Source organism: Mustelus asterias, unplaced genomic scaffold (assembly GCF_964213995.1).
Source record: "Mustelus asterias unplaced genomic scaffold, sMusAst1.hap1.1 HAP1_SCAFFOLD_983, whole genome shotgun sequence".
In the NCBI taxonomy this organism is placed as follows: domain Eukaryota; kingdom Metazoa; phylum Chordata; class Chondrichthyes; order Carcharhiniformes; family Triakidae; genus Mustelus; species Mustelus asterias.
The window spans coordinates 51520-71981 of record NW_027590929.1 but is presented as its reverse complement, the minus strand read 5'-3'; the positions used below and the strand labels follow the sequence as shown (position 1 = coordinate 71981).

The 20462-nt window shown below is 48.3% G+C and overlaps 1 protein-coding gene across 2 annotated transcripts in view; it reads right to left on the bottom strand.

Moving 5' to 3' along the window:
* Positions 1–5525: 5525 nt before the first annotated feature.
* The window catches only part of LOC144487701 (uncharacterized), a 36751-nt gene continuing 21814 nt past the window's right edge, over positions 5526–20462 (bottom strand). For both annotated transcript variants that reach the window (XM_078205784.1, XM_078205783.1), the window contains one exon: positions 5526–19285. In XM_078205784.1, coding sequence (XP_078061910.1) covers positions 18238–19281 — 1044 coding nt within the window. In that variant the 5' untranslated portion in view covers positions 19282–19285 and the 3' untranslated portion in view covers positions 5526–18237. The remainder of the gene's footprint in view (positions 19286–20462) is intronic.

The following is a 20462-nucleotide window of genomic DNA, read 5'->3' as shown; positions in this document are numbered from 1 at the left end:
TATAAATTTAATAATCATATAGATATTTATATAGAAACACTTTAATATTTATTATCTGTTAGTGTATATAAATTTAATAATCATATAGATATTTATATAGAAACACTTTAATATTTAGTATCTGTTAGTATATATAAATTTAATAATCATATAGATATTTATATAGAAACACTTTAATATTTATTATCTGTTAGTGTATATAAATTTAATAATCATATAGATATTTATATAGAAACACTAATATTTATTATCTGTTAGTGTATATAAATTTAATAATCATATAGATATTTATAGATAGAAACACTAATATTTATTATCTGTTAGTGTATATAAATCTAATAATCATATAGACATTTATAGATAGAAACACTTTAATATTTATTATCTGTTAGTGTATATAAATTTAATAATCATATAGATATTTATATAGAAACACTTTAATATTTATTATCTGTTCGTGTATATAAATTTAATAATCATATAGACATTTATAGATAGAAACACTTTAATACTTATTATCTGTTAGTGTATATAAATTTAATAAGAACATAAGAACATAAGAAATAGGAGCAGGAGTAGGCCATCTAGCCCCTCGAGCCTGCCCCGCCATTCAATAAGATCATGGCTGATCTGACGTGGATCAGTACCACTTACCCGCCTGATCCCCATAACCCTTAATTCCCTTACCGATCAGGAATCCATCCATCCGCGTTTTAAACATATTCAGCGAGGTAGCCTCCACCACCTCAGTGGGCAGAGAATTCCAGAGATTCACCACCCTCTGGGAGAAGAAGTTCCTCCTCAACTCTGTCTTAAACCGACCCCCCTTTATTTTGAGGCTGTGTCCTCTAGTTTTAACTTCCTTACTAAGTGGAAAGAATCTCTCCGCCTCCACCCTATCCAGCCCCCGCATTATCTTATAAGTCTCCATAAGATCCCCCCTCATCCTTCTAAACTCCAACGAGTACAAACCCAATCTCCTCAGCCTCTCCTCATAATCCAAACCCCTCATCTCCGGTATCAACCTGGTGAACCTTCTCTGCACTCCCTCCAATGCCAATATATCCTTCCTCATATAAGGGGACCAATACTGCACACAGTATTCCAGCTGCGGCCTCACCAATGCCCTGTACAGGTGCATCAAGACATCCCTGCTTTTATATTCTATCCCCTTCGCAATATAGGCCAACATCCCATTTGCCTTCTTGATCACCTGTTGTACCTGCAGACTGGGCTTTTGCGTCTCATGCACAAGGACCCCCAGGTCCCTTTGCACGGTAGCATGTTTTAATTTGTTTCCATTGAGATAGTAATCCCATTTGTTATTATTTCCTCCAAAGTGTATAACCTCGCATTTCTCAACGTTATACTCCATTTGCCATATCCTCGCCCACTCACTCAGCCTGTCCAAATCTCTCTGCAGATCTTCTCCGTCCTCCACACGATTCACTTTTCCACTTATCTTTGTGTCGTCTGCAAATTTCGTTACCCTACACTCCGTCCCCTCCTCCAGATCATCTATATAAATGGTAAATAGTTGCGGCCCGAGTACCGATCCCTGCGGCACGCCACTAGTCACCTTCCTCCAACCGGAAAAACACCCATTTATTCCGACTCTTTGCTTCCTGTCGGATAGCCAGTCCCCAATCCACTTTAACACACTACCCCCAACTCCGTGTGCCCTAATCTTCTTCAGTAGCCTTTTATGGGGCACCTTATCAAACGCCTTTTGGAAATCCAAAAACACCGCATCCACCGGTTCTCCTCCATCAACCGCCCTAGTCACATCTTCATAAAAATCCAACATGTTCGTCAAGCACGACTTTCCCCTCATGAATCCATGCTGCGTCTGATTGATCGAACCATTTCTATCCAGATGCCCTGCTATCTCCTCTTTAATAATGGATTCCAGCATTTTCCCTACTACAGACGTTAAGCTGACCGGCCTATAGTTACCCGCCTTTTGTCTCCTTCCTTTTTTAAACAGCGGCGTAACATTAGCCGTTTTCCAATCAACCGGCACTACCCCAGAATGCAACGAGTTTTGATAAATAATCACTAACGCATCCACTATTACCTCTGACATTTCTTTCAATACCCTGGGATGCATTCCATCCGGACCCGGGGACTTATCCACCTTCAGTCCCATTAGTCTACCCAGCACTGCCTCTCTGGTAACATTAATGGTATTAAGTATTTCTCCTGCTGCCAACCCTCTATCGTTAATATTTGGCAAACTATTTGTGTCCTCCACCGTGAAGACCGACACAAAAAACTTATTTAAAGACTCAGCCATATCCTCATTTCCCACTATTAACTCCCCCCTCTCGTCCTCCAAGGGTCCAACATTCACTCTAGCCACTCTATTCCTTTTTATATATTTATAAAAACTTTTACTATCATTTTTTATATTAATTGCTAGCCTAGCTTCATAGTCTATCCTTCCTTTCTTTATCGCTTTCTTAGTCTCTCTTTGTTGTTTCTTAAATTTTTCCCAATCACTTGTTTCTCCACTATTTTTGGCCACTCTGTACGCAGCTGTTTTTATTTTAATACTCTCCTTTATTTCCTTCGTTATCCACGGCTGGTTCTCCCTTTTCTTACAATCCTTGTTTTTTGCTGGAATATATTTTTGCTGAGAACTGAAAAGGATCTCCTTAAAAATCCTCCACTGTTCCTCAGCTATCCTACCTGCCAGCCTGCTCTCCCAGTCTACCTTAGCCAATTCATCCCTCATCCTATCATATTTCCCTCTGTTCAAACAGAGGACACTGGTTTGGGACCAAACTTTCTCCTCTTCCATCTGAATCAGAAATTCGACCATATTGTGGTCACTAGACCCAAGAGGGTCCTTCACAATAAGATCCTTAATTCTACCTACCTCGTTACACAATACCAGATCCAAAATAGCTCGTTCCCTCGTCGGTTCCGTAACATGCTGTTCAAGGAAACTATCCCGACAGCATTCCAAGAACTCTTCCTCCATTCCACCCTTACCGACTTGAGTCTGCCAGTCAATGTGCATGTTGAAGTCCCCCATGATTATTGCCGTTCCGTTTTTTCACGCATCCCTTATCTGCTTGTTTATAGCCCTCCCTACCTCAACATTATTATTTGGGGGCCTATATACCACACCTACTAGTGTCTTTCTTCCTCTACTATTCCTCATCTCTACCCATAATGATTCCACGTTTTGTTCCTCAGAGCCTATGTCATCCCTCAGTACTACCCTGATATTATCTCTTATTAATAGCGCGACCCCACCACCTTTTCCTTCCTGTCTATTCTTCCTAAACGCCTGATACCCCTGGATATTCATCTCCCAGTCCTGGTCACCTTTCAGCCACGTTTCTGTAATGGCCACTAGATCGTACCCACTTGTGCTGATTTGCACCATCAACTCATTTACCTTGTTCCGAATGCTTCGTGCATTCAGGCAAAGTATCCTTATTCCAGCTTTTATCTGGACCCGCTTTGATGAGTCGCGAACACCCTCTCCCTCTACTCCCTTATCTAAATTACCGCCTTCATTCACTTGCACCCTCTCCTCTACCATTAATTTTGTAATTCCCCTTACCCCTGCATCCTCCACCCCATCAATTAGTTCCTTGATCCTAGTCATCTCTTCTAGCTCCCCTCCCCCCAACCTATCTAGTTTAAATTCTCCCCAGTAGCCTTAGCCAACCTACCGGCCAGGATATTGGTCCCCGTGTGATTCAAGTTCCACCCGTTTTTTGTATACAGATCACCCCTGCCCCTAAAGAGGTCCCAATGGTCCAGGAACCTGAATCCCTGCCCCCTGCACCAGTCCCTCAGCCACACATTCATCTTCCACCTCACTCCATTCATAATAATCATATATTTATATAGAAACACTTTAATATTTATTATCTGTTAGTGTATATAAATTTAATAATCATATAGATATTTATATAGAAACACTTTAATATTTATTATCTGTTAGTGTATATAAATTTAATAATCATATAGACATTTATAGATAGAAACACTTTAATATTTATTATCTGTTAGTGTATATAAATTTAATCATATATTTATTTAGAAATACTTTAATATTTATTATGTTAGTGTATATAAATTTAATAATCATATAGATATTTATATAGAAACACTTTAATATTTATTATCTGTTAGTGTATATAAATTTAATAATCATATAGATATTTATAGATAAACACTTTAATATTTATTATCTGTTAGTATATATAAATTTAATAATCATATAGATATTTATAGATAGAAACACTTTAATATTTATTATCTGTCAGTGTATATAAATTTAATAATCATATAGATATTTATAGATAGAAACACTTTAATATTTATTATCTGTCAGTATATATAAATTTAATAATCATATTTATAGAAATATCTTTAATATTTATTATCTGTAGAAAATTTAGAGATATTTAATGGTCATATAGATATTTATTGATAGAAATACTTTAATATTTATGTTTGTATATATATTTTTGATTTGATTTATTATTGTCACATGTATTAGTATACAGTGAAAAGCATTGTTTTGTGCGCGCTATACAAAGCATACCGTTCATAGAGAAGGAAAGGAGAGCGTGCAGAATGCAGTGTTACAGTCACAGCTAGGGTGCAGAGAAAGATCAACTTAACGCGAGGTCGGTCCATTCAAAAGTCTGACAGCAGCAGCAGGGAAGAAGCTGTTCTTGAGTCGGTCGGTACGCGACCTCAGACTTTTGTATCTTTTTCCCGACGGAAGAAGGTGGAAGAGAGAATGTCCGGGGTGCGTGGGGGGGGGTCCTTAATTATGCCGGCTGCTTTTCCCCGAGGCAGCGGGAAGTGTAGACAGAGTCAATGGATGGGAGGCTGGTTTGCGTGATGGATTGGGCTACATTCATATGTAGATATTTATAGAGAAATAACTTCTAATTATATTTTATATCCGTTAATCTCTAGAGAGAAACAGTACTTTTCACTGTATACTAATACATGTGGCAATAACAAATCAAATTGTATAAAATTATGAGGGGAAGGGATAGAGTGGACGGGAGTCCCTTGGCGGAGAATTCTAGAACCGGGGACACGGGCGGCACAGTGGGTTAGCGCTGCTGCCTCACAGCGCCAGGGGCCCGGGTTCGACTCCCGGCTTGGGTCACTCTCTGTGGGAGGAAACCGGAGCACCCCCGGAGGAAATCCGCACAGACCTCGGAGAGAACGTGCAAAGCTCCACACAGTCGCCCAAGCCGGGAGTCGAAGCCGGGTCCCTGGCGCTGTGAGGCAGCGGTGCCAACACACCGAGCCGCCCTAATTCCCAATAAGAACATCCGAAAGCTGAACTGGGAAAGAACTTTACTCGGAAAGTGAGCCGAATCAGTCAGTTACCCCCCCGCACCTACCCTCACCTCCGCCCCCCTACCCCCCCTCTCCACAGCCCCCTGGGCACAGAAATGAACAGGAGAGGGAACATCAGTAACACGTCAGCAACCAGTTCTCAATCTGCGTTGGAAAACAAGACCCAAGCCGTGGTGTGTTTTAAAACAAAGCTGGTTTATTGATGCAGGAGGTGAAATTCCAGCCCGGTTATTACGGTTCGAACACGGCGGCTGAGAAGTAACACAGTTCGATCCCACTCGTAGGCAGCGGGAAGAGTGGAACTGCCCCGCCGTGGTTAGAGCACGGAAAATCTATTGCGACAGCAGCCGGGACACACCCTCTCCCCGACCACTCTGGGCAACGATCCAGCAGCGCGGGTCAAGCGGTAGCATCCTCGGATCCGGAGTCACGGTGGCCTTGCACGCTCTAACCCCGAGGCCTTCCCAACCGACGGCGCGTTCTGCCCTTAGAGTTTTCCCACACGCTTTTAGGTCACTCTTGGGGCAGGCGGGTGTGCCTGACGAGGGCAGCCTTTTTTTTTTAAACCATCTCTGATCTCTCTCGCCTTCTTATGCCGCCGCAGTCAACCCCGCTGCGTTCCTCTTCAGAGCCCTGGGGTGAAGGATGACACACACTCTTCGATTTTTTTATTATTCTATTCATTCATGGGACGCGGGCGTCGCTGGCTGGCCAGCATTTATTGATGTGGAGATGCTGGCGTTGGACTGGGGTAAACACAGTAAAGAGTTTAACAACACCAGGTTAAAGTCCAACAGGTTTATTTGGTAGCAAAAGCCACACAAGCTTTCGGAGCTCCAAGCCCCTTCTTCAGGAGCTCCAAGCCCCTTCTTCAGGTGAGGTCCACTCACCTGAAGAAGGAGCTTAAGGCTCCGAAAGCTTGTGTGGCTTTTGCTACCAAATAAACCTGTTGGGACTTTAACCTGGTGTTGTTAAACTTCTTACAGCATTTATTGCCCCATCCCTAGTTGCCCCTTGAGAAGGTGGTGGTGAGCTGCCTTCTTGAATCGCTGCACTCGATGAGCTGTGGGTTGACCCACAATGCCTCTAGGGAGTGAATTCCAGGATTTTGACCCAGCGACCGCGAAGTAACGGTCGATATGTTTCCCAGTCAGGGTGGTGAGTGGCTTGGAGGGGAACTTGCAGGTGGTGGTGTTCCCCATGTATCTGCCGCCCTTGTCCTTCTAGATGGAAGTGGTCGTGGGTTTGGAAGGTGCTGTCTAAGGATCTTTGGTGAACTGCTGCAGTGCATCTTGTAGATGGTACACACTGCTGCTACTGAGCGTCGGTGGTGGGGGGAGTGGATGTTTGTGGATGTGGTGCCAATCGAGCGGGGCAGCTTTGTCCCCGGGTAGTGTCGAACTTCTTGAGTGTTGTTGGAGCTGCACCCATCCAGGCAAGTGGGGAGTATTCCATCACACTCCTGACTTGTGTCCTTGATCTCGGAGATGTCCCAGTGTACCTGGCCTGCAGACTTTGCCACAGGTGGAGTTTGGAAGATTGAGAGGTGGTCTCGGTTGATTCGGGGGGGAGGGAGGGGGGACAGGGGTTGAAAGGACAGATGCTGCCACATACTTTCCCGCTGGGTCGGGGAATCTCAAGCAAGCTGACTCAGGGTGGACTGAGACGAGGACAAATGTCTTCACTCAAGGGGTTTGTGAATCTCTGGAATTCTCTCTCTCCCCGGAGGGTTCATTGTAGAAACCCTACAGTACAGAAAGAGGCCATTCGGCCCATCGAGCCTGCACCGACAACAATCCTACCCAGGCTCTATCTCCGTAACCCCACATATTTACCCTGCTAATCCCGCTGACACTAAGGGGACAATTTAGCACGGCCAATCCACCTAACCTACACATCTTTGGACACTAAGGGACAATTTAGCATGGCCAATCCACCTAACCGACACATCTTTGGACACTAAGTGGGCAATTTAGCATGGCCAATCCACCCTAAACCACACATCTTTGGACACTAAGGGGCAATTTAGCATGGCCAATCCACCTAACCTACACGTCTTTGGACACTAAGGGGCAATTTAGCATGGCCAATCCACCCTAAACCACACATCTTTGGACACTAAGTGGGCAATTTAGCATGGCCAATCCACCTAACCTGCACATCTTTGGACACTAAGGGGCAATTTAGCATGGCCAATCCCCCTAACCTACACATCTTTGGACACTAAGGGGCAATTTAGCATGGCCAATCCACCCTAACCTACACATCTTTGGACACTAAGGGACAATTTAGCATGGCCAATCCACCCTAACCTACACATCTTTGGACACTAAGGGACAATTTAGCATGGCCAATCCACCCTAACCTACACATCTTTGGACACTATGGGGCAATTTAGCATGGCCAATCCACCTAACCTGCACATCTTTGGACACTAAGGGACAATTTAGCATGGCCAATCCACCCTAACCTACACATCTTTGGACACTAAGTGGGCAATTTAGCATGGCCAATCCACCTAACCTGCACATCTTTGGACACTAAGGGGCAATTTAGCATGGCCAGTCCACCTAATCTGCACCTCTTTGGACACTAAGGGGCAATTTAGCATGGCCAATCCACCTAACCTACACATCTTTGGACACTAAGGGGGCAATTTAACATGGCCAATCCACCTAACTAACACATCTTTGGACACTAAGGGGCAATTTAGCATGGCCAATCCACCTAACCTACACATCTTTGGACACTAAGGGGCAATTTAGCATGGCCAGTCCACCTAATCTGCACCTCTTTGGACACTAAGGGGCAATTTAGCATGGCCAATCCACCTAACCTACACATCTTTGGACACTAAGGGGCAATTTAGCATGGCCAATCCACCTAACCTACACATCTTTGGACACTAAGGGGCAATTTAGCATGGCCAATCCACCTAACCTACACATCTTTGGACACTAAGGGGCAATTTAGCATGGCCAGTCCACGTAACCTACACATCTTTGGACTGTGGGAGGAAACCGGAGCACCCGGAGGAAACCCACGCGAGGAGAATGTGCAGACTCCACACAGTGACCCGAGGCTGGAATCGAACCCGGGTCCCTGGCGTTGTGAGGCAGCAGTGCTAACCCACCGTGCCACGGTGCTTCTTTTGCCAGTGTCCCATGGGGAACCATGTCAAGAGCCTCGGCTGAAATCCAAGAAGACTACGTCAAATGTTTTGCCCTCATCTACACACTTGGGTCACCTCTGGAAAAAATTAGACCCAGTTGGTCAGACCTGACCTTCCCGGAACAAAACCATGCTGACTGCCCTTGATTAGTCCCCGCAGATTTAATTCTGTTCATTAGAATTGCCTCCAATAGCTTCCCCCGTCACTGAGGTTAGACTGACTGGCGGGTAGTTTCCCAGTGCATCCCTCTCTCCCTTCTTGAATAACGGTTCCTCAATGGCTGTCCTCCAGCACATCTCCTGTGGCCGGAATACTATTGCCAGCGCCCCTGCTATCTCCTCCCTTGCCTCACTCAACAGCCTGGCGTACATTTCATCCGGCCCTGGAGGTTTATCCACTTCTAGGCCTGCCAGACCACTCCCAGCCTCTTCTCTGTCTATGTTGATTTCTTTAATGCTTCACAGTCAAAGAACAAAGAACAGGACAGCAGAGGAACAGGCCCTTCGGCCCTCCAAGCCTGCGCCGCTCATGATGGCTGCCTCAACTGAAAACGTATGCACTTACAGAGTCCGTATCCTTCCATTCCCATCCTATTCATGCATTCGTCTAGTTTCCCCTGAAATGCCGCTATCGTACCTGCTCCCACCACCTCCCCGGGCAGCGGGTTCCAGACATTCACCACCCTCTGTGTAAAAAACACTTGCCTCGCACATCTCCTCTAAACCTTGTCCCCACGCACCTTAAACCTATGTCCCCCAGTACTTGACTGTGCTTGGTCCATATCTCTCTAAACCTTTCCTACCCGTGTATCTGTCCAAACGCCTTTTAAATGTTGTCAATGTCCCTGCCTCAACCCCTTCCTCCGGCAGCTCATTCCACACACGTCCCGCCCTCCGTGTTAAAGAAAGTTGCTCCTCAGGTTCCCATGAATTCTTTCCCCTCTTAACTTAAACCTACGCCCTCCAGTTCTCGATTCCCCAACCCTGGGGAAAAAGACTGAGTGCATTCACCCTATCCGTGCCTCTCATGATCTTATCCACCTATCACCCCCTCAGTCTCCTCCGCTCCAAAGAGAGAAGTCCTACCCTGTCCAATCCCTCCCCATAACTCAGTCCCTCGAGTCCTGGCAACATCCTTGGAAATCTCTTCTGCGCCCTCTCCAGGTTAATAACATCTTTCCTATAGCAAGGCGACCAAAACTGAACACAGTACTCCAGGTGCGGCCTCACCAACGTCCTGTACAACTGCAACATAAGTTCCCAACTTCTAAATTCAATGCCCTAACTGGGGCAGCTTGCCAAAAGCCTTCTTCACTGCCCTATCTACCTGTGACCTCCACCTTTAGAGAACCGTGTACCTGAACTCCAAGATCCCTCTGTTCCACGATACTCCCTCCCATTCACCGTGAAGGTCCTACCTTGACGTGACTTTCCAAAAAGCAACACCTCACCTGTACTGAAGTCCATTTGCCATTTCTTGGCCCACTTCCCCAGTTGTACAAGACATTGGTAAGACCACACTTGGAATACTGTGTACAGTTCTGGTCACCCTATTATAGAAAGGATATTATTGAACTAGAAAGAGTGCAGAAAAGATTTACTAGGATGCTACCGGGTCTTGATGGTTTGAGTTATAAGGAGAGGCTGGATAGACTGGGACTTTTTTCCTCTGGAGCGTAGGAGGTTGAGGGGTGATCTTATAGAGGTCTATAAAATAATGAGGGGCACAGATCAGCGAGATAGTCAACATCTTTTCCCAAAGGTAGGGGAGTCTAAAACTAGAGGGCACAGGTTTAAGGTGAAATCCTGGAAATCATAGAAACCCTACAGTGCAGAAAGAGGCCATTCGGCCCATCGAGTCTCCACCGACCACAATCCCACTCAGGCCGTACCCCCATATATTAACCCACTAATCCCTCGAACCTACACATCTCAGTACACTAAGGGGCAATTTCTAACCTGGCCAATCAACCTAACCCGCACATCTTTGGACTGTGGGAGGAAACCGGAGCACCCGGAGGAACCCCACGCAGACACGAGGAGAATGTGCAAACTCCACGCAGACATTCATAGAAATCATAGAAACCCTACAGTGCAGAAGGAGGCCATTCGGCCCATCGAGTCTGCACCGACCACAATCCCACCCAGGCCCTACCCCCACATATTTAACCACTAATCCCTCTAACCTACGCATCTCAGGACTCTAAGGGGCAATTTTTAACCTGGCCAATCAACCTAACCCGCACATCTTTGGACATTGACCCGAGCCGGGAATCGAACCCAGGGTCCCTGGAGCTGTGAAGCAGCAGTGCTAACCCACTGTGCTACCGTGCCGCCCGTGAGAGGGGAGATACACAAAAGGGTCCAGAGGGGCAAATTATGTCACACAGAGGGCGGTGAGTGTCTGGAACGAGCTGCCAGAGGCAGTAGTAGAGGCGGGTACAATTTTGTCTTTTAAAAAGCGTTTAGACCGTTACATGGGTACGATGGGTATAGAGGGATATGGGGCAAACGCGGGCAATTGGGATTAGCTTAGGGGGTTTTTAAAAAAAGGGTGGCATGGACAAGTTGGGCCGAAGGGCCTGTTTGCATGCTATAAACCTCTATGACTCATAGAGTCATCGATCATCGGGTCTGTGATCAAGATCCTGCTGCAACATCTGATAACCTTCCTCACTGTCTACAATACCACCTATTTTAGTGTCATCTGCACACTTGCAGATCATGCCTTGTACATTCTCATCCGACTCGTTGACGGAGATAGACAGCGATGGGACCAGCACTGACATCCACTGTCCTATCACGGATGTACCTAAAAGTGTCTGCTCCCAGTCCGCTCTGGCCAAATCCCATCAGATCTGATTAGAATCCCATCAGATCCCATTAGAATCTGCCTTCCCCCAGTTTTAGAACTTTAATGTCAGGCCCATTTTTATCCCTCTTCAAAAGAATCTTGGATCTAATATAACCCTCAATCCTATTAATATCAAGGGTAAGACTCTTAGCAGTGTAGAGGATCAGAAGGACCTTGGGGTCCGGGTCCATAGGACTCTAAAAATCGGCCCTGCAGGTGGTTAAGAAGGCGTATGGTGTGCTGGCCTTCATCAATCGAGGGATTGAGTTTAGGAGTCCGGGGATAATGATGCAGCTATATAAGACCCTCGTCAGACCCCACTTGGAGTACTGTGCTCAGTTCTGGTCGCCTCATTACAGGAAGGATGTGGAAAAGATTGAAAGGGTGCAGAGCAGATTTACAAGGATGTTGCCTGGATTGAGTGGCATGCCTTATGAGGATAGGCTGAGGGAGCTCGGTCTTTTCTCCTTGGAGAGACGAAGGATGAGCGGTGACCTGATAGAGGTGTACGAGATGTTGAGAGGTATAGATCGGGTGGATTCTCGGAGGCTTTTTCCCAGGGTGGAAATGGCTGCTACGAGAGGACACAGGTTTAAGGTGCTGGGGAGTAGGTACAGAGGAGATGTCAGGGGTAAGTTTTTCACTCAGAGGGTGGTGGGCGAGTGGAATCGGCTGCCATCAGTGGTGGTGGAGGCAAACTCAATAGGGTCTTTTCAGAGACTTCTGGATGAGTACATGGGACTTAATAGGATTGAGGGTTATAGGTCGGCCTATATATAGCCTAGGTAGGTAGGGACATGACCGGCGCAACTTGTGGGCCGAAGGGCCTGTTTGTGCTGTATTTTTTCTATGTTCTAACCGAGTCTGAGATGATGCACTTTGGAAGGAGTAATCTAACAAGGAATTGGGAGAAAACACAGCTGGTCTGATGAGCAAGTTTGCAGATGACACTAAGATTGGCAGAGTTGCGGATAGTGATGAAGATTGTCAGAGAACACAGCAGGATATAGATAGAGTCAAAGAGGTTTACAGCATGGAAACAGGCCCTTCGGCCCAACTTGTCAATGCCGCCCTTTTTTAAAAAATCCCTAAGCTAGTCCCAATTGCCCGTGTTTGGCCCATATCCCTCTATACCCATCGTACCCATGTAACTGTCTAAACGCTTTTTAAAAGACAAAATTGTACCCGCCTCTACTACTGCCTCTGGCAGCTCGTTCCAGACACTCACCACCCTCTGTGTGAACAAAATTGCCCCTCTGGACCCTTTTGTATCTCTCTCCCCTCTCACCTTAAACCTATGCCCTCTAGTTTTAGAGTCCCCTACCTTTGGGAAAAGATATTGACGATCCAGCTGATCTGTGCCCCTCATTATTTTATAGGCCTCTATAAGGTCACCCCTCAGCCTCCTACGCTCCAGAGAAAAAAAGTCCTAGTCTATCCAGCCTCTCCTTAGAACTCAAACCATCAAGTCCCGGTAGCATCCTAGTAAATCTTTTCTGCACTCTTTCTAGTTTAATAATATTCTTTCTATAATAGTGTGACCAGAACCGGTAGGCAGTATTCCAAGTGTGGCCTTACCAATGTCTTGTACAACTTCAACAAGACGTCCCAACTCCTGTATTCAATGTTCTGACCGATGAAACCAAGCATGCCGAATGCCTTCTTCACCACTCTGTCCACCTGTGACTCCACTTTCAAGGAGCTATGAACCTGTACCCCTAGATCTCTTTGTCCTGTAGCTCTCCCCAACGCCCTACCATTAACTGAGTAAGTCCTGCCCTGGTTCAATCTACCAAAATGCATCACCTCACATTTATCCAAATTAAACTCCATCTGCCACTCGTCAGCCCACTGGCCCAATTGATCAAGGCTGGAAAACAGAAATGGCAGATGGAATTTAATCTGGACAAATGTGAGGTGATGCATTTTGGTCGCTCCAATTCAGGTGGGAGCTCTCAGATAAATGGCTGAACCATCAGGAGCTCAGACACACAAAGAGATCTGGGAGAACAGGTCCTCAGATCCTTAACAGTGGCAGCACAGGTGGAAAAGGTGGGGAAGAAAACATGTGGCGTGCCTGCTTTCATCGGGCGGGGCATCGAGTATAAAAGTTGGCAAATTATGTTACAGTTGTATAAAACATTGGTTCGGCCGCACTTGAAATGTAGTGTCCAATTCGGATCGCCGCACTATCAGAAGGACGTGGAGGCTTTGAATAAAAGAACAAAGAACAATACAGCACAGGAACAGGCCCTTCGGCCCTCCAAGCCTGTGCTGCTCATGTGCCCAACTAGACCATTCGTTTGTATCCCTCTATTCCCAGTCTGTTCATGTGGCTATCTAGATAAGTCTTAAACGATCCCAGCGTGTCCGCCTCAATCACCTTGCTTGGCAGCGCATTCCAGGCCCCCACCACCCTCTGTGTAAAATACATCCCCCTGACATCTGTGTTGAACCCTGCCCCCCTCACCTTGAACCCGTGACCCCTTGTGCTCGTCACCACTGACCTGGGAAAAAGCTTCCCACTGTTCACCCTATCTATGCCCTTCATAATTTTATACACCTCTATTAGGTCACCCCTCATCCTCCGTCTTTCCAGTGAGAACAACCCCAGTTTACCCAATCTCTCCTCATAGCTAAGACCCTCCATTTCAGGCAACATCCTGGTAAACCTTTTCTGTACTGTCTCCAAAGCCTCCACGTCCTTCTGGTAGTTTGGCGACCAGAACTGGACGCAGTATTCCAAATGTGGCCTAACCAACGTTCTATACAGCTGCAACATCATATGCCAACTTTTATACTCTATGCCCCGTCCAATAAAGGCAAGAATGCCATATGCCTTCTTCACCACCCTCTCCACCTGTGCTGCCACCTTTAAGGATCTGTGGACTTGTACACCCAGGTCCCTCTGTGTGTCTATACTCCTGATGGTTCTGCCATTTATTGTACAGCTCCCCCTTACATTAGATCTACCGAAATGCATCACTTCGCATTTATCTGGATTAAATTCCATCTGCCATTTCTCCGCCCAATGTTCCAGGCTATCTATATCCTGCTGTATTCTCTGACAATGTTCATCACTATCCGCAACTCCAGCAATCTTCGTGTCGTCCGCAAACTGACTGATCACACCAGCTACACCTTCCTCCAAATCATTTATATATATCACAAATGGCAGAGGTCCCAGTACAGAGCCCTGCGGAACTCCACTTTGGAGAGGATACAGAAAAGGTTGACCAAAAGGATGTTGCCCGGTATGGAGGGCATTAGCTATGAGGAGAGGTTGAATAAACTGGGATTGTTCTCCTTGGAAAGATGGGGGAGGGGGAGGGGGGTGACCTGAAAGAAGTTATATAGGCATATGGCACACTCGCCTTTATCAATCGGGGTATAGGTTACAAAAGCAGAGAGGTCGTGATGGAGTTGTGTAGGACTTTGGTGAGGCCACAGCTGGAGTGCAGAGCTGGTCGCCACATGATCGGAAGGACGTGAGCCCACTGGAGGGGATTCAGAGGAGATTCACCAGGATGCTGCCCGGGATGGAACATTAACGTCAGGGAGAGCGGTTGGATAGGCTTGGGTTGTTTTCTCTGGGAGACTGAGGGGGGGGGGGGGTCGAACCTGATCGAGGTTATTCAAGATTATGAGGGGCGTGGACAGGATGGATAAGGAGCGGCTGTTCCCCCTGAGTTGAAGGGTCAGTCACGAGGGGGACACAGGTTCAAGGTGAGGAGGGGGGTGGGAGGTTTAGGGGGGATGTGAGGAAAAACATTTTCACCCAGAGGGTGGTGACGGTCTGGAATGCGCTGCCTGGGAGGGTGGTGGAGGCGGGAGGCCTCACATCCTTTAAAAAGTAGCTGGAAGGGCACTTGGCAAACCAGAACATTCAGGACTATGGGCCAAGTGTTGGTAAGTGGGATTATGTGGAAGTTCAAGCGTTTCTAACGTGTCGGTGCAGATTCGATGGGGCGAAGGGCCTCTTATGCACTGTACGATTCTATGATATGATCGCTGTTGGCAAAATGCTCCCCCACTGTTCCTTCAGCCACTTAGAATCCCGACAGTGCAGAAAGAGGCCATTCGGACCATCGAGTCTGTACCGACCACAATCCCACCCAGGGCCCTATTCCCCGTAACCCTACTGACTTACCCTGCTAATCCCACTGGCACTCGGGTCAACTTAGCACGGCCAATCAACCTAACCCGCAGTGTGGGAGGAAACCCACGCAGACACGGGGAGAACGTGCAGACTCCACCACAGGCAGTGGCCCAAGGCCGGATTTGAACCCGGGTCCCTGGCACTGTGAGGCAGCAGTGCTAACCCACTGTGCCTCCGTGCCGTCTGGCTTTCTAACCGAAAAGTAGGACCGTCCGTCCCCACTCTTGTCGGACCTGCTAAATACCGGCTCAAAACAAAAGTTCTCCCGGACGCATCTTAAGAATTCCGCTCCCTCTAAACCTTTCACACTCTGAGCACCCCAGTTAACGTTGAGGAAGTTAAAAATCCCTCTCGATCACTGCCGTATTACTTTCACACTTCTCTGAAATTTGCCCATATAATCTGCGCTTTTAATTCTCTCGGACTGTTACAGAGTCATAGAGGTTTGCAGCATGGAAACAGGCCCTTCAGCCCAACTTGTCCATGCCGCCCCTTTCTTTTTTAAAACCCCTAAGCTAATCCCAAATGCCCGTGTTTGCCCCATATCCCTCTATACCCATCGTACCCATGTAACTGTCTGAATGCTTTTTAAAAGACAAAATTGTACCCGCCTCTACTACTGCCTCTGGCAGCTTGTTCCAGACACTCACCACCCTCTGTGTGAAAGAATTGCCCCTCTGGACACTTTTGTATCACTCTCCTCTCACCTTAAACCTATGCCCTCTAGTTTTAGACTCCCCTACCTTTGGGAAAAGATATTGACTATCTAGCTGATCTGTGCCCCTCATTATTTTATAGACCTCTATAAGGTCACCCCTCAGCCTCCTACGCTCCAGAGAAAAAAGTCCCAGTCTATCCAGCCTCTCCTTATAACTCAAACCATCAAGGCCCGGTAGCATCCGAGTTAATCTTTTCTGCACTCTTTCTAGTTTAATAATATCCTTTCTATAATAGGGTGACCAGAACTGTACACAGTATTCCAAGTGTGGCCTTACCAACGTCTTGTACAACTTCAACAAGACGTCCCAACTCATAGAGTCATAGAGGTTTACAGCATGGAAACAGGCCCTTCGGCCCAACTTGTCCATGCTGCCCTTTTAAAACCCCGAAGCTAATCCCAACTGCCGTGTTTGCCCCATATCCCTCTATACCCATCGTACCGATGTAACTGTCTAAACACTTTTTAAAAGACAAAATTGTACCCGCCACTACTACTGCCTCTGGCAGCTCGTTCCAGACACTCACCACCCTCTGTGTGAACAAAATTGCCCATCTGGACCCTTTTGTATCTCTCCCCTCTCACCTTAAATCTATGCCCTCTAGTTTTAGACTCCCCTACCTTTGGGAAAAGATATTGACTATCTAGCTGATCTGTGCCCCTCATTATTTTATAGACCTCTATAAGATCACCCCTCAGCCTCCTACGCTCCAGAGAAAAAAGTCCCAGTCTATCCAGCCTCTCCTTATAACTCAATCCATCAAGTCCCGGTAGCATCCCAGTAAATCTAGGGTTGGTGGGGATTGGTGGTGGTGGTGCAGGGGGGGCAGGTTAGACAGGATAAATGCTGGGAGCAAGTTCCCACTCATGGGAGTGTCGTGGGACCAGATGGGCCTAGTCCCAGGTTAAGGGGTTGCTCACTTAGAAACCCTACAGTGCAGAAAAAGAGGCCTTTCAGCCCATCGAGTCTGCACCGACCACAATCCCACCCAGGCCCCATCCCCGTAACCCCACATATTTACCCCGCTAATCGTCTAACCTACACATCTTTGGACACTAAGGGACAATTTAGCATGGCCAATCCACCTAACCCGCACATCTTTGGATACTAAGGGGCAATTTAGCATGGCCAATCCACCTAACCTACACATCTTTGGACACTGAGGGACAATTTAGCATGGCCAATCCACCTAACCCGCACATCTTTGGATACTAAGGGACAATTTAGCATGGCCAATCCACCTAACCTACACATCTTTGGACACTAAGGAGCAATTTAGCATGGCCAATCCACCTAACCTGCACATCTTTGGACACTAAGGGACAATTTAGCATGGCCAATCCACCCAACCTACACATCTTTGGACATTAATGGGCAATTTAGCATGGCCAATCCACCTAACCTGCACATCTTTGGACACTAAGGGACAATTTAGCATGGCCAATCCACCCAACCTACACATCTTTGGACATTAATGGGCAATTTAGCATGGCCAATCCACCTAACCTAAACATCTTTGGACTGTAGGAGGAAACGCAGACACGGGGAGAACGTGCAAACTCCACACAGTGATCCGAGCCGGGAATCGAACCCGGGTCCTTGGCGCTGTGAGGCAGCAGCGCTAACCCACTGTGCCACCCCAGGGTCGAGTCGGGGAAATTAAGGGGAGAACAGGTGTGTGATGGATCAGGGCATGTTGTGATTAAAGACACAGTAAGTAGTCTCACAACACCAGGTTAAAGTCCAACAGGTTTATTTGGTTCAACGAGCTTTCGGAGCGTTGCCCCTTCATCACTCACCTGATGAAGGAGCGGCGCTCCGAAAGCTCGTGCTAGCAAATAAACCTGTTGGACTTTAACCTGGCGTTGTGAGGCTACTTATTGTGCCCACCCCAGTCCAACGCCGGCATCTCCACATCATGATGAAAGATAGGGAGGGGCTGAATGGCTTTGGCTGCTGTCCCTACCCTGTGGCCGCCCACTCCCTCAGGTGCCGGCTGCCTGTCCGCCGTGCGCCTGCTGGTGGCTGGTCAGCTTGGAGGACTGGGTGAAGCCCACTCCGCAGACGGGGCAGGTGAAGGGCCGGCCGCCGTCGTGCAGCCGGCGGTGGGCCTGCAGGTTGGACAGGTAGGTGAAACCCTTGCCGCAGTCGGGGCAGGGGTAGGGGCGCTCGCCGGTGTGGACACGCCGGTGCCCCAGCAGGCTGGAGGAGTAGGTGAAGCCTTTGCCGCAGTCGGGGCAGGTGAAGGGGCGCTCGCCGGTGTGGACGCGCTGGTGGGCGCGCAGGCTGAAGGACTGGGTGAAGCGCTTGCCGCACACGGCGCAGGGGTAGGGCCGCTCGCCGGTGTGGACCCGCTGGTGCACCCGCAGGCTGAAGGCGTGGGCGAAGCGTTTGCCGCAGGCGGCGCAGGGGTAGGGCCGCTCGCCGGTGTGGACGCGCTGGTGGGTCAGCAAGGCCCCGGCGCTGACGAAGCGCTTGTGGCAGAGCGGGCAGGCGAAGGGCCTCTCGCCCGTGTGTACCCGCTGGTGCTTCATCAGGCACTGGGCGCTCTTGAAGCACTTGCCGCACTCGCCGCAGGCGAAGGGCCTGGCCTCACTGTGTACCCGCCGGTGCGACCAGAGGGCGGAGGACTGGGCAAAGCCCTTGCCGCAGGCCGGGCAGGTGAAGGGGCGTTCGCCCGTGTGCGAGCGCCGGTGGGCCTCCAGCACCGAGGGGTGCAGGTAACCCTTGCCGCAGTCCTGGCAGCGGTAGAGCCGCCGCTGGTCGTGGGTGCGCCGGTGCGTGTTGAGCTTGGCCAGGTAGAGGAAGCCCTTGCCGCAGTCCTCGCACTCGTGCCAGGCCCCCCCGGCGTGGGCGCTGCGGTGCCGGGACAGCGAGGAGGTGTAGGCGAACCGCTTCCCGCACACGTCGCACTCGAAGCGGGCCTCCCCGCGGGGGGGGTCCTCCCCCGCCGTCTCCGCCGGTCCCTGGCGGCCGGCCGGCTCCTCCCGCGACGCTGGGTCCGAGCTCCCCGACTCCCACTGGAGCATCTCTCTGCAAAGCGAGGGGAGAAAGGCGGTTAAGAGGGGGCTCAGCACACCACAAGACCATAAGACATAGGAGCAGAATGAGGCCACTCGGCCCATCGAGTCTGCTCCGCCATTCAATCACGGCTGATATTTTTCTCATCCCCATTCTCCTGCCTTTTCCCCATAACCCCTGATCCTCTTATTGATCAAGAACCTATCTATCTCTGTCTTAAAGACACTCAATGACCCGGCCTCCACAGCCTTCTGCGGCAAAGACTTCCACAGATTCACCACTCTCTGGCTGAAAAAATTCCTCCTCATCTCTGTTTTAAAGGATCGTCCCTTTAGCCTGAGGTTGTACCCTCTGGTTCTAGTTTTTCCTACCAGTGGAAACATCCTCTCCACGTCCACTCTATCCAGGCCTCGCAGTGTCCTGTAAGTTTCAATAAGATCCCCCCCTTCATCCTTCTAAACTCCATCGAGTACAGACCCAGAGTCCTCAACCCGTTCCTCATACGACAAGCTCTTCATTCCAGGGATCATTCTTGTGAACCTCCTCTGGACCCTTTCCAAGGCCAGCACATCCTTCCTTAGATACGGGGCCCAAAACTGCTCACAATACTCCAAATGGGGTCTGACCAGAGCCTTATACAGCCTCAGAGGTCCATCCCTGCTCTTGTATTCTAGCCCTCTCGACGTGAATGCTAACATTGCATTTGCCTTCCTAACTGCCGACTGAACCTGCACGTTAACCTGAAGAGAATCTTGAACAATGACTCCCAACCCCCTTTGTGTTTCTGATTTCCTCAGCATTTCCCATTTAGGAAATAGTCTCTGCCTCCATTCCTCCTTCCAAAGTGCGAAACCTCACACTTTCCCACATTGTATTCCATCTGCCACTTCTTTGCCCACACAACTGCTTCCTTCTGAGCAATAACCGACACAGAGACAGGGTCTGTCGAACTTTTGCGACGTGCACTCATCAGAATACCAAATCTCGGAGGGAGCAATATTTCAGAACTCACCTGCCCCACTTAATTGAACAGAGAAACTGTCCTCGTGCAATTTAGAATCATATAATCACAGAATCCCTACAGTGCAGGAGAGGCCATTCAGCCCATCGAGTGTGCACTGACTCTCTGACAGAGTATCTTACCCAGGTCCGCTCCCCCACCCTATCCCCATGACCTGAGCATTCACCT